At 33.6% G+C, this 18,165-nt stretch overlaps 2 protein-coding genes across 2 annotated transcripts; both read right to left on the reverse strand.

Moving 5' to 3' along the window:
• LOC109349802 (protein tesmin/TSO1-like CXC 5) lies at window positions 558–7,294 on the reverse strand. The gene is made up of 8 exons (XM_019590794.1): window positions 6,542–7,294; window positions 5,297–5,404; window positions 5,014–5,191; window positions 4,015–4,368; window positions 3,207–3,307; window positions 3,041–3,135; window positions 1,512–1,910; window positions 558–1,071 (listed from the first exon to the last, which is right to left on the reverse strand). Exons 1-8 carry the CDS (start codon window positions 6,862–6,864, stop codon window positions 848–850), a joined length of 1,782 nt encoding a protein of 593 aa, XP_019446339.1. The 5' UTR covers window positions 6,865–7,294; the 3' UTR covers window positions 558–847.
• LOC109349803 (cyclin-dependent kinase F-1-like) lies at window positions 10,251–13,396 on the reverse strand. The gene is made up of 2 exons (XM_019590795.1): window positions 12,911–13,396; window positions 10,251–11,581 (listed from the first exon to the last, which is right to left on the reverse strand). Exons 1-2 carry the CDS (start codon window positions 13,394–13,396, stop codon window positions 10,685–10,687), a joined length of 1,383 nt encoding a protein of 460 aa, XP_019446340.1. The 3' UTR covers window positions 10,251–10,684.

Here is an 18,165-nt window from a genome sequence, read left to right on the forward strand (position 1 = left end):
AATCTTAAGAAAACAAAGTGAGACATCAAACCGGTGTATAAAACTTAACTAATTTGACTATTTAATCAGATCGGATGATGTTATATATCATACAAAATTAAATATAATCCATAACTATGTATAATTATATTGGAATAATATTTCTCTTGTCCATTTTTAATTTAAAATGAACTATCTAATATGTTTTCCAAGTTATTCCAGGTTAACCCACTTGGACTGAAGTTTTCACCGTCCAGTACAAATCCTCATTTAGTTAAAAGTGTGAGCCACACCGTTTGAAGACCAATTAGCAATCTTGTCGGTGGATGAAGATCACTTATCTCAAGTTGATATTTCCAACCCTGTCCCACTCAATAATATGGTGTCATGTAATGTTGTATTTTGTTTTATCAAGGGGAATGAAGGACACATAAGAATGAATATTTTTAATAGCATAGGTGGTACTATACTATTAGGCGGAAAAGGGTTGGGGACACCAACATCGGACATGTGTTCTTCATCCCTGCCAATGGGACTCTGCTGTCCAATTATCATATCACTGAAGAAAGGACCAAAGAGGGAAAATTTTAAAGTACATTGTTTAATTCTATCAAATTACAAATCTGAAATTTACAAGTTACGTTGAAGCAGAATAATTACTTCAGATATATATGAATGACCAAAACTAAAACAAGAAAATTGATAAAAGAAGAAGTTAATCCTATGTGGACCATTGGTGGTATTGTATGCTTGACAATCCCTCAAAGGCACTGTCTTTATGCTACAGATAAGTTCAAGCATACCTCCACAATATTATTCTAAATTTTTCCAATAATATCTCTGCATATTCTCCTAAGTTAGGAAATTTTCAAATATCTTTTTCAACCTCCAGCTTAGCTTCCCCATTTTCAGGAACAACATTATTAGGAACTAAAGATGTTGAAGATGTACTCATACTTGTTGTCATGGGTGGAACAACACTAGTGTCTCCCTGCTGCTGTGTTGTCTCGGAACTGGCATTTCCGGCGCCATTGATGATTAGTTCATTTTGACTCTCTAATTCACTTCGGGCTATTGAAGAACACTTTGTTTCTGAAAATGGGAATAGAAATTAGTCAAATAAAGTAGATTATGCAAAATACACAACTATACCATAAAACATCTATTAGAAAATAAGTTCTGATACACTTTTCAACTCACCAATCCTTTTCACACACTTCACTTAATAGTAAAAGTAAACAGAATCACCCACTAACTTTGACACAAAATGGGTAGTTTTCAAAATTTTGGTGTTTAAACATAATCCCTTCATGAAAAATCAAAGTAATATGAATAGTGGCATGTAGCAATTGCATGATGGTATCAGAGACAAATCAACTAATGAAAAACAAACAGAAGTAGCTATTGAAATGTTTGTCAAATGAAAAATGAATGTGGAGGATCTATTTGCAAAATCCCAACACTAAGAATGGGTTTTGTGAAGTTTTCAGAAAGAATAATTATAATTAGAGGAGAGGAAAATGTTAACTTGCCATTTATTTCTCCCATAGTGATAACCCTGTTAAGAAAATCTCTAAACTTTGTCAACACAATCCTTTCTTGCTCTGCATAGACATCTGTCATTCCCTGTCCATAAGGCAATTGTGAAGAAGTGTTGCAAGCATGCGCAATTGACCCAATGGGGGAGGCAGTAGCCATGAACATTGGATCTTGCTCATCGCACATTAATGCTAAAGTTCCAGGAGACATTGGCCTCCCTTTCGGGGCATCAGCACCATCTGAACTGGAATTATCTGGGCTGATTTTATCTATTTGGTTTGCACTCGAACAATCATCGGCTTCCTTTTGGCTTGGTAGTTGCTCTTGAGTTGAAGAAGCATGAGAAGTTTCCGGCAGATCTTCTGTATGCTTATCCTTTAAGTTTTTCTGGTCTGGTCACATTTTGGTCAGAAAAAAATTAATCCATAATAATGTGGTTTGATAGGCTGATATCACTTGGTAGATAAGATAAAACTAGAATCATCAATAAAAAAGAAAAATAGAAGTTTCTAGTACAAAGAATGTACTTCTAACCTCAAGTACATATAATTTCATGGAACACGAGATCATGTTTCATGACCTATTTCATTCTTTCTATAAAATGAATGGATAACTTAGATACACTAAAAGGTCATTTTTCAAATATAGGTTTCTTAGGTACCAAATTTTTTAGCTGCACTGGTATTTCGACCATTGGGCTCTCTCCAAAATTAGAAATTCACCACCTGTTACTTAATGGCAAATAACACTGCCGATTGGGTGGCAGGGTCACCAAACATTTGTATTAACACATAATCACCCTTTAAAATCTGGTAAAGAAAACAACTTTTAATTGATTACACTTCCTTTTCTGCTTTTCTCATTTTCCATAGAGGAAATTACTGTTTGCAGAAAAATTACCAATTGAAACAGGTTATATTCTGTAATTTATAATGTAGTGAACTGGAACCTCAAAACAGCTTAATAATAAATAAACAATGTGGCAAGCAAAAGTTGTCAATTCACCGAGGGTGACAATTGGTGGATAAACATTTTGAACCTCATTCTCATTGAAAATTTGATAAGTTCATCATTTCCTGGTGCACTTGAGTTTAGAGCTACAATTTAGAAAGCTTTATCTGCTAAAATTTTGACAAAAAATCAATTCGAAAAACAAATATTGGGCATTTGGCCCATATATATTGCCCACTTGTGTTTGCCGGTTTAGTCTAAGAGGGAAAATGAGGAAAGGGGAAGGTTTAGTTTATGAACTTAACAATGATTTACATAAATCATACAAGGGAAAGGTAACACTAAAACTTCCCATTTCCTCCTTTTCCCTCCAAAACTAAAGTCACAAACGCATCATTACGGTCTGTTTTGAAAAAGGAAAAGCACGGAAATGAGGGGAACATAAGAGATCTTTTTAGGTTAATACCAGTCCACTCACGCAAGGAAGAATAAAATAAGTAAGAACAAATAATGGTCTTTCAAAATCAATAGCACAAATGGTCCTGGTTGGCTATCTAAAATGTCAGCATACCTGTCAGTGTCTTTGCAGCTTGTCCAGATACTAGCACCAGAACTGAGCAAAGCTCCTTAAGGTGCTGTGGTTGTATGATGTCTGCTAAAAGAGACCTTCAAAAAAATCAAGTTACTAACTAAATTACATAAATGTATCTCAATTTCATGGATTTAACCAGTTGTACCTGTACATAACTTTTGAAGGACCTACTGTTGAAGTTCCAACACGAGCACCTGGGATAGGAGATAAGGATGAGGAGGGTGCAGGACTCCTAATGTGGTTTGCCTGGTAAACATTATATCATTAATGACACTAATGTATATAAATCAAGCAATGAAAATGCCCTTGACAGCTTTCATTATGAATTGCATCAAGCTAATATGAATTAGCAACTTAGTTTATGGATGAGTGTTTTAAGACTATATGTTGAAGCCACCAAGGTACAGAAACAAAAATTTCAGTCTCACCTCCACAACTTGACACTGTCATAGTGTTATGTCCACATTGAGCAAATATGAACGCTTGATGTGGTACTTAAGGTGTGAGGCCCTCCCAAAGTTACTAGGTTTATAGTAATCTATGGTATGGGTATGTTCATCTCTACTTGGCATTATGATTACAAGATTCTTTCTTTATATTGCGAAGGACCACGAACTGGTCCATGGTTACACAGGTTTGTTGAGAGAATCTGAAAATTTCGGGCCCTCCAACCCAATACCCTAGTCCTACAATGGGCTTGAGTTATATCAAACACACTGGACCAAAGCAGAGAGGGCCATGAACAATTTAACAAGACTCAATCAAGTGTAAATGCATCTTTCAAACAAAATGCTAATTTGACAGGCCCCAATACGGTGAATATAACTTGACTACTTCAAAATGCTATGTCCACTACTGGACTAATTGTTCTTATTTTCTCCAATTTAATAAATTACCCAAGTTAAAATAAACCCTTTAATCACTCATACAGTCATACTACGATAAGGTTTTACCTGTTGTCCCAGCCTGCCAACAGATGGATCCTTCATTGTTGGCCCAAAGTATAGTTCCTGACCTTTTCTTTTCTTTGAAAGAGGTGGTGATGAAAAACCCGAGGAACCAATAGCTCCAGTTATGGCAGCATTTGCAGCCTGCTGAATATACACAATGTTGTTGTTTTGATCTCCATGGAACAAAGCTTGTCTTTCTTCACTTCCCTCAAAGTTCTTGCAGTCCATGCATTTACAATTTTCAGAACAAAGAATGTTGGCCTGGAAGCACTCACAGTACTTCTTGAGGCACCCAGATTTTTTACAATGACACCCCTTGTTATGCTTCCCCAATATTAAAACTTCCCCAGCCTCCTCCTACATTCATTTGAAGCTAAAAAATAATCAACAATAGAAAATCTAATAGTCTTTAGAGCATTAAAAGAAATGCAACACAATTTCTAATACAAGGAAAGTTATATGTCCACAAAATTTTCTTTTTCTTTTATTTAGAACATATATAAAGGAATTTGCAAGGTATTTTGATATGCTTCCGTCATATCATAATTTAATACCATCAGAAGCCCAACTTCTTGTGCAGACGCATCATTACAGACACATTCCATTGAAAAACAAATTACTTATCCAAGTTACTTCCACTCAAAATCTTACCGATTTATATTAACTTCATATCGTCATGTTAAATTAAAAGAAAATGTAAATAAGGAAACTAAAAATAAAATGCAATGGGTTCAACCAAAAAATCAAAACATTTTTGAACATCCACAGAACAATTTCATCAAAATATTGTCTTGTTGAAAATAAAATTAACATAGTGACAGGACAAATGAGGGACAACGACAAGTATCGCAACCTGTCAACCAGTCAGAATATTAAGAAATTTTATTGTTTCTATAAAGATTATAAAATCAAGAAATGGTCTTAGTCATAACTTGCAATTATGGAACGTTGCACAAAACTTAATAGAAACATACACTACTAGAAAAAGTTAAACCTACATACCCTTCTACCACGTGCTCCATGAGGGCTGCTCGCAATTTTTGGCCTAAATGCATTTGGATTGCGTTCCAGAGTAGCTTCAACAGCTTCTCGTCTAGCAGCTTCATTTTCAACATTGTTATAACAATTTACACAGTTGCAACCATCACAATATATTCCCGATGCAAAACATTCACAGTATCTGCTCAAATCGTTTCAAATTTAGGTTCATATAGCTTCTTATCATAGACAATAAGTTGCAAAGGTGAAGCAACAAGTAAAAAAGAGACAGAGTTTTTTTGCTTACAGCTTTAAACATTTTGAGTGTTTGCAATTGCACTGCTTTTGCTTCTTTGGAGTACAGTCCTTAATTTCAAAATTGGGTCTTGATTTTGCTTTTGGAGAATCTGGTTTCCTGAATAAAGTAATAGTAACAAAAGAATAAAAATTCAAATTGACAAGCATTTCAATTTGAAGAATAAATAAATTTTAAAAGATACTACATTAACCAGAACATAAGACTAATTCTGGATTACTTATATCTCATTTTCCAACTAAGGCATATGGACACGGGTATGAGTACTTGAACATGTACAGATACGGGATACGACAAAATTTGTGGAAAAAACTAGGGCACTAGTAAAGCAGGATACGTTATATTAAAACATAAATAGTAGAGCAATAAAATCATCGGTTAAATACAATTTTATAATGTTCCGAGTAAGAAATATCAACAAAATTATATATAGTAATTTAAGTAAAAATATATAAAGAGAGCAAATGGTATAAAGGGAGTGAGTGGAGTAGCAGTTTATTTCATTTAATAGCCAACTAAACAGCTTAGCAACAAAGCTTGGTATTTTGCAGGGACTAATGACTTATATTTGAGTTATATATTGGTCAACTGAGTATTTGGTAACTACACATGGGTACCCAATAGTAGCCATACCAATATGAAATCCATTTCATGGTACTCGTGTGTCATAGTTTCCTAACCACTAAAAGCTCAAACCGAAATGGGAATTAATATTCAATATTAAAAACTTTACAAATTGTGCTTGCAAGCCAGCTTCCTAATCAATTTAAGCTCTTGAAACCAATTTAAACCCCCGCCATCTTTTCCCAATAACAAGGAGATTTCACAGCAAATTAATATAAGCCAATACACAATGTCTAAATTGAAAGTGGAAAAAAGATAAATAGAAACGGAAGTGATGAGCATGGAAAAATTGCTAATTGCAAATAAAAAATTGTACATGCATTAGAAGCCCAAACAGAAAACATCAAATTATCCACACAGAACTATGATTTCCACAGTAGAAAGACAAATTAGATATTTTCTCTCAATTGGCAATTTTAAACTAACCCAAACATCAAAGCAACAGGAAAAAAAGGAACTTTATTCATCAATTTCCAATTCCATAAGGTACAAAGGCCACATCTTTAAAAAACAAGTAAACGCTTTTCCCTCATAAATTCAAAACAAACAATGTCCTTCAATTTCACTACAGAAAAAATCAAAACGGTAAGAAACTATTATTCAAAAACTCACCCAACCCTCACTGAAGGATGAGGCGCCTGCGGCAGAAGCAACTGCGTAGAAATCACTGATTGCGCCAGAGTCTGAGGCAATGGCGGCCGTGGCTGCAGAGGTAACTGACTATGTGCCACAACAAGCTGAAGCTGTTGCAGCTGCGATTGCGGCTGTGATTGTGGCTGTAGCTGTTCAGGCAATGGCACAGCCCCACTGGAGCCTGTGAAATCGAGCTGCCTCGCGAGCTTCTTGGCCGGAACATCGAGTGCAGGTGCAGCATCTGCATCATCAGATGATGATACATTCTTTGGAGGATAATCAACACCCTCACCTTCACCCATAGGGATTATAAACAAACAAAAAAATACAAATAACGATAAAAATAAACAATTTTTACCGCGAATTACAAATTCATCTTCCTCCTAGACCACAATCAAACTAAAAATTCGAATAATAACAACTTCAACCACCGATTATTCCCAACAAATTAAAAAAAATGAGCTGAAATTCAGCGACTTTCAGATCCAAACAACGTTGAAGACACTTCTAGAACAAATAAAGATTAAAAAAGACACAGCAGAATTATGAAGCTCAAGAATCAAAACCCAAGCTCAGCGAATATGACCAAAATCGCAAACACTTGGATCCAAATAACAACACAGAACACAATAGAAAAATTGAGAGAGTAATTGAAAAAAAGATGAAGATGAAAAAAGTGAAAGAGTGAGATTGTGAAGAAGAGAAAGAGGATGAAGTGAAACGAAGAGAGAAAGAGGGACTTTTGTTTTTGTTTGTTCGACCCTCTCTTCTTCTCTTCTCTCCCTCTCTCTCTCCCAAGCTTTTGAATTTCAATTTTTGTGAATATTATTAGACGGTTAGATTTTGCTCGAATTTTCATCTTACGGTTAATAATGAAAGTATATATCGGACGGTGTGAATTCATAGCTCATCTTGTTATTAACCGTTGGATCTAACCCTTGTTAAATATGATTTTCCACCAGCGTAGTGGGAAATGTGTATTGTATTTGTCTCGTGTGAAATATTATCGTGTGTGGGTGTCACCATGATAGGAATATGGTAGGTTAGGAGTTAGGTCATGCCACGTGTATTTTTCAGATGCTATGAACACTTAGTGTGCAAATAGAAACAACATGATAATGTTATACACTTATGCTCTTATTTATGAATAATAATGATATATTATCTTGTAATATCAACTTGAAACATGCATTAAGATAGTTAAAATAGTCATTTCTTTGATTTTAAATGTATGACTCAAAAGTAGATTTTAAATAGAAAAATCATAACACAATTTAAAATGTCTATTCGTTATTGATTTTAAATGATATATCAGTTCAAAATTGCGATTTTAGAAATTTTAATATATTAAATTTACTATTTACTAACACAACAATTACAATTTTTAAACTTTAACTAGATATGTCTTAGATTATGCATTTATTGTGGTATAGGAAAAAGTAGCAATCTTTGGGGTTTAATGTAACAATCTCCTACTATAACCTACATGTTATTGGTTAGTGAAATAGATGATCCCTAGGTTGAATACATAGAATCATTTATGTGTTTAAATAAAAAGTTTGTTGCTAAAACCATGGACATCACCACCCACCATGCTGATGTCATAAAGTAACATTTTTAATATTATGAGAAAAACTGACAAACTGAATTAAATAAAGCAAAACCCCAATTCCAAATTTAATGTGTTACAAAACCAACATTTTGAAAATTATGAATAACTTTAGAAACGTTTAAATAATGACATTATGTAATCTTAATTTTATACTATTATTACAATTATAATTTTATGGACCATAAGAAAATATGGAGAAACAATCATTTAATGTTTCTCTTAAATATTTTTAGGATAATAAATTGACAATAATATGACATGTTTGTTTAAGTTACATCCGTTCTGTTCTACAAACGCTACTCTACTTGATTGCCGATTAACCTGTTCCTTACTTAACCCTGTTATTAAGAAAGTTTTGTGCTCCAAATCTTTAATATAACTACCCACACTACTCAATTCTGTTTTGAATTTTTGGGAGAAAATGATACATCCCAATATGAGAGAATATGATTGATCTATCATAGAAGTCAAACCACTACTCAATTCTGTTTTGAATTTTTGGGAAAAATATTTTCTTAGAGAACAACTTTTTATTCTAAAAAATTTGCTTATGCTTAATCTATGATATGTTTTGTAGACTTGATTTAAAAAAAATTAAAAACCACTTAGGGGGAAAGCAATTTACAAAACTTAGAAGTTTTAAACTTATTTTTTATAATATGTTAGATTATTATGACACTAATTCACACTATTCATATTTCAGTGTTCCAAAATCAACTATCTAAAAAAGTAGAATTTTTTATTTATACAAACAACTATGTACCAATTTAATGATTGATTAATTAAAACAATCATCTTACGCAATTCAAATGAAATAATTATTTTAAAGTAGCTTTTAGACAAACCTTCCCAAACATAAAACTAATTTTATACAATAAACTATATATATAATCGATTATTATCATAATTTAATTTTCACCACTAATTGAAACACCCTCAGCAAAGTTTTGGATTATAAAAATCATTTTATTCGCCATTTTCAAATGGTTCCACAATCATGAAGAAAACATAATGTAGAAAAGCAACAAAAGCACATATTATAGGGTGTGCATGAAGATTTTTAGATCAAATATTGACATAGTCAAAAATGAAAACAAATAAACTGTTAAAATCTAAGGTCTCCCCACAAGTCTCGCGATTTGATAGAAAGTAGTTTTACTTAGCAAGTTCTAAGAAAACAGGAAAATAGCTGAAAGTGTAAACTGAGCGATCGAGTCAAACTTATGGGGCTGATCTAATAGTTACTAGGTATTAGTTGTTCATGTAAATAGGGTTGATTATTGTGTTTAAGGTTGTTCATTTATTCTCGTACAAGATCTGGGGTGGCTTTTCTCTGGAATTTGACAACACGTGCAACAAGAAATCATAGCTATATTGTTCAACAAGTGGTTACCCTTCTCTTCCTTTTTAGAAAATCTTGTATAAAGAAATATTTATGTAAACATAATCAACAAAATTGATAATACATAAAAAATCACAGCTATCAAGATATGAGTATTAGATATGTCACAAGTTTTTCCCTCCCAATCAACTAACTCTAATTATTATCACTAGTATGAAAGACTTGTATGAAGATGTATCTATGTAGATACAACTAATTAAATCTTGACAACAAGTTAAAAATTGAATTCTAATTAAAATTTATTGTTAAATGATAGCACCAACAAACATAAATATATGTGTCTCCGAATATGACATGTTTGGTAAGTCATAGAAGTTTCTCTCATCACTAGTACAATGTCTCCATCTCTTAAGGTCTTGGTTAGAGTCCACATGTTATATTTTTGATTCAGCATCCTTGTGCTCCATAATACACATTTTGCTTAGGGAAAAGGTAATATCACCTTGCCTACATTCGGTATAAGGTTTTATAAAGTGCTGAATTAATAGTACCATTATTTACAATTAACATACCTATAGAAACATATGGCCAATGAATCAATATAAAGAACAGAAACAACTTAGTAAACAGAAATCTAAAATTGACTTTGCTCTGTGCCTGTAGAAAGACAAGGCTTGACGTATTTTTTATAAATGTTTTGAATAGAACAATATCACAATAAGGTGCCCCATTTAAAACTCAGACAAAAGATGTATGAAATAGATTTAACGAATCATGATACATAACAAAACAAAGGTTTAGAGTCAAGAAGCTTGGTGCAGTATTATTAAGTACTGACCTTCCATTTTCTTCCAGGTTTCATTGCGTTTGAAAGAGACTAAAAAAGTACGAGAAAAAACAAACACAATGATGGAAATGTTGCAAATGATGCTATATTACATCCTCAAAGGTTTACCATTGTAACAATGGCAACCTTAATATACCCACTTTTCAATAATTTTAATTTCCTATGTTCACACTTCATGTAAAAGAAAGGGAAAAAGGATATTTCCCTATCAATATTCTAACAGCAGATTTTCCGGTGACATTCAGCAAAAATATTACCAGATGAACACCACAAATGGCAAAGGCGGTTCCAAGAACATGATGTAGCTTGAATTCTTGAACCTCACGGAAACTGCATGGAGAAACCAGTACCAGTTCTGGTGATATTCACTGAGCCAAAGTCATCGAGATCAGAGTCAGAATCCATGCCATTGTACTCATTCCATCCACCAGGGGAACCTTTATCTTCGCCAGTTCTGGTCAAAGGAACTCGCAGATCAGAAACAGGAACAGGAAGAGGTTCTTCATCAAAGTATTTGTCACGAAGTAGCTCCATTGCTGTTGCTCTACGTGCCGGATCATAACAAACCAATTTTTTGACTAGAGACACTTCATCCGGGGAGCAGTTGGGCAGGCAGTTTTCAAGACCTCTAGGGTTTTCCACTTTACTAAATGAGATTATGCCATAATCAGGAAGTGTAGAACAACCAGGCCAAATTTTATCATCGAGGTTGCCCAAAACATTAATAATTCTGCTGAGCTGATCAATATCTGCTGTTCCAGGAAATAAGGGTTGCAGAGTTAAGAGCTCTGCAAAGATACATCCCAAGGACCAGAGATCAATCTCTAAACCATAATTTGTGGATCCATACAGTAGCTCAGGAGCCCTGAACCAACGAGTTCCAACACATGATGTGAGACAACCAAGTTCTTTACCTTCTTCACCCTCCATTGCTTCGACACTAAAATTAGTTTTTAAAATATCATCATCGATGTCACTTGTTGTGCATGTTGCAAGACAAGAGGTATTTCCATCAGGAATGTCTTCTGTCGAGCTCTTCATTCTCAGCTTTTCTAAAGCTTCAAAATATTCAGCATGACCAACGGGTCCCAGCTCTTGATTTTTCTGAGGAAGAGCTTCAGGATGTTGGAGTAAACTTTCAAGGTTAGATGCACCATGTTCGTATTGTTGTAGGTTCTCCTCTGAAGCATCAAATCCAGGCTCCATAAGTATCCGTGCCTGAGAAAATAGTTAATGAAAGATTTTATTCCCGGACATAGAGAGAGGAGGAAAAAAATACATGAAGTGAAAAACTCAGTTCATAACTTCGTATGACTCTAGGCACTAAGAAAAAAATCAGTTCAGAAGACATTAATGATTCATTAGTTAAAATATAGAATACTTTTGTGCTGGCAGTCATCAGTTGATGCCGAAGAGTTCAAGCTGATTCAGAAAAACACGAACACTGCAACCTACTATACCCCAATAAAAACAAACTCCCCTTGTAATCTTATCACGAAGTTCCCCATACAAATTAACAGGATTTCTAGCTTAAAGATTACGACTCCATCCTTCCATTTTATCTGTCTGTTAAGGTTATTACACAACACAAGAATTAAGGGAGTCAATAAAAGTTCTCACTATAAACAAAACTAATTTTATTGACTGAGTTACCCTGTATTATAATGCTCAAAATATTATTATCACTCAACTGATCTTCTTTATCACTTATTAATACTAATGGTAAAGTTAGGAGAGAAAAAGTAAGGTTTTCTAAATGGACAAATGTCACAAAACAACTTTCAAAATGACATATAAAAGTGGCTAGAGCCTAGAAGAAGTAACCATTAGCGTAATAATATATAATAGCAACATTTAGGAGATCTATATCAGTTTGTTTAAGCTTTTTCAACTTCAACAACAACAAAACTGATTATTTTGATGAAAAAATCGCTTCTGAAACTTGAACATTTGTTTGGTTATTTAGGAAATAGCAGAATCTTGCAAGCTACATTTTACAGATTCTCAAGTCAAAAAACATTTTTTCCCCAAAATCACTTTTATTAAGTCCAAACAAACAGGCCTCAAATGTTACAAAATGTCAGTGATCAATAATTGACCACATCCAAATGACAAACTGTTAGTTCCTTATCTCTAGATATAAAGGTCTAGGTAAAACAGACGTACCAGTCACGTAACCCCCAAGTTTAACTTAATTACACCCAAACAACTAACTACACTCACCTTCAAGATTCATAAGCAGAGACATTCCCACTAGTGTTCTCTTACATATACATAAATTGAATCCATAACCTATGCTTAATTGACCGAAACTCCCTTTCACTTCCACTTGGATCAACACACATTTATAAGGCCATTGTAATTAAACTTCTGAATACAAATTTTCTATCTTTTGATTCCTTACACCCCATTACCTTTTTTGTATAATTAAGGGGAACTATTCCTTTCGGGTGTGTGACTATCCTCCTAATAAATGTTCTCTATGAATCGAAACATGTGGCTATAATTTCAGTGAATGAAATCTTAGTTCACAAATTAGGTTATTACCTGTCCAAAATCTGCCAACTTAAGGACGCCATCATCAGAAATCAAGAGATTAGCAGGCTTCAAATCTCGGTGCACGATCATGTTCCTATGACACGTGTCAACACCACATAGAATCTGAATCATCCACCGTTTGATCTCACCAACGGAGAGAGTTCGTTCCTTGGCGGCATCAGAGATAACAGTGGCCAAATCGGTCCTGAGAAACTCAAGCACGAGAACAGCGTCCTCGTCTTCGCGCCAGAAGTACTCGTGCAAAACGACGACGTTTGGGGAGCCCTGGAGGATCTGCAACGCATCGATTTCACGGAAGGCTGATTGGTAGTCATGGATTTCTTTGAGGGCGACGGTAAGGTCGTCGGAGAGACGACGGCCACGGTAGACATCGGCGTAGGCTCCTGACCCGACCCGTTCGAGGACTTTGTATTTGGCGATTATTTCGGGTCGGGTGTGGATGCTCCAACTCTTCGGTGGAGGATCCGTCTCCATCTTTGGCTTTGCTAATTGCTATCTACCTCTTTGCCTCTCCTCTCTCCTTTTTAGTTTTTAACACTACTACTATTCTTCCCTTTATCAAATTTTTTTAAGTGTCAGGTTATGGTTTTTTAAAAGATAAAAAGATGTATGAATTAATATTGTGAAAATTTTATATAGTGTCTTTATAATATTTACTATTTATATTTAATTGTCATCGATTGTGTATAGATTTTTACATAAATATTATATAGACTCTTAAATTAAAGGTTATTTTTTGAGCACATTTTCTCTCCATAAATGTATAACTTCATATTTCACTTAATGTGATTAGTAAATATATTTAAGTTAAAAGTTTAATAATTAAATGTTTTTTTGATCAATCAAATTTGGTGATATATGAAGTGCATTTCTTATATTAGAGAGAAGATGGATTCCTATGTGATTTTTTGCATGAGAGTGTTATTACCAATAACAATAGTTGATGGAAACAAGTATATTTATACATTGTTAATGTAATAATCTTATTGTAACATTTATATATATTATTCATCATTTATTATTTATGAATGTGATATTTATACTACTTAATAAAGTCAAAACTCAATGTAATTATTCTATTATGATATAACTTGTGGTTTCATGTTTTGCTCTCACTATCTTCTAATTTCTACCAAAAATAATATATAACTTAATATCATTCTCCACCCAATTAACTTATTCTTTTTTCCTACATTATAATTATCACTTTTCCATAACAAATAGTTAATTTAATTTACTTTGTTCCTGTTTTTGTCTTAACAGAATGTGGAACATGACAAATAATCATCATAGTATAATAAAACTAAATTTGATTACTATGAATTATTAAACTAATAATAGAATTACTCACTACAAACAATAAGAAAGCGAGTTGACATTACATGCTAATTATGATAGAGTGAGAATATATAAAAATATGAAGTATCATTGTCTAGCCTATATACACAAAGAGAGTTCACTATAATGCTTTTTAAAATCTTCACACTATTCATCTTGATGGATCATATATTAAGTATAGTAAAAGCGAGAAAAATGTCATTTTTTACTCTACGAAATTAAACCTTCAACATTGTCGTTTCTAGTTTATCAATTTACTTTATAACGGTGTTAGGGCCCATATGATCCCAAAAAGATTGAAGATGGTAAAAATACTCAACTTGAGTGTACCAATCAAAATACTTATAATATGTACCTACAAAAATAGCTTATAAGTGAGAATGAGTATTATAATACACGTCTAACAGGTATCCATATATATATATTTTAATGAAATATTTGGTATGTTTTATACTTTATTAGTATTATTTTAATATTATATTTTGTAAATTTTATTATTATTTCATAATAAATTTTAGTGATTGGACTATAATTATAAATTATCATATAAATATCATATTAGTAAAATAATAATTATTTTTATATATTGATTATTATGAAATATAATTAAAATTGAAAATTTATTGGGTACCGCAAATACCTGTTGCCCGTACGGGTACCGCGAATAGTGCGGGTATGCATTGCCTGTGCCAGCCCGGTCCGTTGGCATCCCTAAAAAAGATCAAAATGTTAAATGTTTGATCCATGTGAGCAATATTTATTAGGGGGAATAACCACATATCTCAAAAGAAATTAGTTCCTTACCTATATGGTGATAATATATTATTAATATATTATTAACCGTACTAAAAGAATATAAAATTTTATCCAACATTTCATTATATATTATTAAATGTTGGATTTCGTGTTACATTAGTGTTAATAAATACTCTAATGCATTATTTTATTAGTAAAATATATGTACTCAGAACATAAAAGTTTTATACACTATCAATATATCATTCATTTTTCATATTGAATTATCACTGGTTCTTTAAAAAAAATTGTTGATAATAGATTGAGTCTATATAAATCTTTTCACCAGATATATAATTTTTTTATAAGCAATACAAGTATATGGATCAAAACACCATTGTGCAAAAGTGTAAGAAATAGATCCCAAATTTTTGGAAATCCAAAACCAGGATCTAATTTGGATCGAGTCCATGATCTGAATATAACTAGCACCCCCCTAAAAATAATGTCACTTCTCAACTTCAAATAGACCACACAACAATAAACCACATCATTCTCCATAAAGCTTTCCCTTTTACAATCCTATAAAGGGAATTATGAATCTTAAATGATTCCAAAATCGTATCTGGCATCGTTATTTGAATTTGAAGCCACGAATAGAACCATTTCCACACATTAGAAACAAAGGGGCAAGAAAGAAAAAGATGATCTACATGTTCATCTTGCAACAAATATAAATCACACTTCAAATCGTCCTTCCCCATAATATTTCTCTTATGAAGCTCAGTTTTTGTTGCAATCCTTCCTATCATAACTTTCCACATTAAACAACAAACCTTTGAAGGGGCACAATTAATCCAACATAAATTAAGAATATTACCTAGCTCCAACGTGACTGAACTAAACTAAGCTAAATAAGCATATTTCACCACATCCCAACCTGACGTATCAAGTTTCCATCTCCTTTTATCATCAACACCATTTTTGCAATAATGGTTCTGGATAAGATCATAAAGGCTTCTTTCTGCTTCTTCCTCCCAAGCAAACAAGGTCCTCCTATACTGAATGCTCCAAGACCACACCCCACTAATCGATGTCGCATAATATGCTACAAAAGCCTCATTCTCCATAGCAAGCAAAAATAATCTCGAAAAAGTATCTCTAAGGATTCGATAACCAAACCAAATATCCTGCCAGAAACAAGTGCATAATCCATCTCCAATTTCTTTCAAGAGTTTGGCTTCCATTCAATTAGAACCACTACCCCAGGAAGAACCAATTTTAACCAAATTCCTCCACCACCTTGACGCTGATGGAGTAGAGTTAAAGACCCTATTAGTGCCATACTTAGAGTCAATCACTCTAACCGCAAATCATCACTATCCACAAGTCTTCTCCATTTCCATTTTCCCAAAAGAGCATCATTAAACCAAGAAAGATCTTTGACACCTAAACCCCCAAGCCTTTTAGGCTTTCACACTTTAGACCAAGCAACCCATGAAATACCTCTAACTCCGCTCTTTTTATTCCAAAGGAAGTTTCTTTGAAGAGAAGTCAATTTCGAAATAACCATCTTTAGAGCCTTAAAAATCGATAACATGTACGTAGGTATATTCACAAGCACCGAATTAATGAGAACAACTCTACCACCAAATGAAATATGGTTGCACTTCCACCTTGCCAGTCTGTTGGACACCTTCTCAATAACACTATGCCACGTCGAATAGTTACCCGGGTTAGCCCCAACTAGAATTCCCATATACAAAAAAGGAATGGAACCAATTCTACACGACAAGAATGTAGAAGCAGCCGCAAGAAGACTATCTACAACCCAAATACCAATCAGATAGCTTTTATTAATATTAACCTTCAATCTAGATATCGGCTCCGAACATCTTAGAATACTCTTTACACTCCAAATGTTGAACTCTTTCGGAGTGCACACAAGAATAATATCATCCACAAATTGAAGATCAGTAATTTCCACCCTATGCCTTCCCACTTTATAACCTTCGAAGAAACCACTTCATCTAGTTTTTTGAACCATCCTAGCAAAACCTTCAGCCACAAGCAAAAATAGGAAAGGCACCATATGATCTCCTTGCCTGATACCTTTAGATGCCGACAAGTTTTCAGAAAGAGAACCATTAACTAAGATAGACATCGAAGTTGAAGTCAAGCAAGCATTAATCCACATCCTCCATCTATTGGAAAAGCTAAAACGACCAAGCATATAGTTGAGGAACTCCCAACTAACAGAATCATACGCCTTTTCAAAATCCACCTTAAAAAGGAGACATCTACCCATATCCTTCTTCGTTGAATGAATAGCCTCATTGACCATAACTATTGCATCAAGAATATCACGATCCTCAATAAAAGTTGTTTGAGACACTCTTATTTTATTTCATGTTGGGTGTATTTAAGATGTATGTGAGATGCTTATGTTCTTCTTAGTTTAGGCTCGCTCACCATTGTAGTATTAGGATTAGGAATGACAACGTGATAAATTAAGGACAGGTTTTGTAACGCCCCAAAAAATACTTCTCAAAAACATTGCGGAAAAATGGGTAAAATTTTTTTTTTTTGAATTGGTGATATAAAATTGTTTCCTTTTAAAACCTTCCTTTTCCGGGACATCACTTTAAGTAACTCAAATGCGGAAAATCAACTTATAGTTATCGAATGATAACTTAATCTGATTCACAATTTCCTGAATAACGCAATGCATATAGCCGGTTAAGTCATCTTTAGTTCATACAAACTAAGTCAACCAAGGCGGAAACTACATCGCCACTAACATATACAAAATCCAAAAAGAAAGGGCGAAAATATTAATCATTGCCAACAGACACTAAACAAAGACATGAACAAAATGATAAGCAATTCCTAATGGCTAACTCCAAAGCTAGGGTACTGCCTCTCCTCATGCCCCCTCCTGGAACATCACGGACGGGTAGCTCCAAATCCGAGCAAAGTTGTCTACCTGACGAGCACACGTTCGAAAAGCAAGCAATAGAAAAAGAAGAAAAATAGAGAGAGTAAGACATCTAATGAACATAAATTCATTGACAGCGTGGACTTACTCAGAATATTACACTCGGATATAAAATAAATTTAAACATATAATTCATCATTTATCAACAACATCATGAAGAAATTCATAACTT

Source organism: Lupinus angustifolius, chromosome LG06, assembly GCF_001865875.1.
Source record: "Lupinus angustifolius cultivar Tanjil chromosome LG06, LupAngTanjil_v1.0, whole genome shotgun sequence".
In the NCBI taxonomy this organism is placed as follows: Eukaryota; Viridiplantae; Streptophyta; class Magnoliopsida; order Fabales; family Fabaceae; genus Lupinus; species Lupinus angustifolius.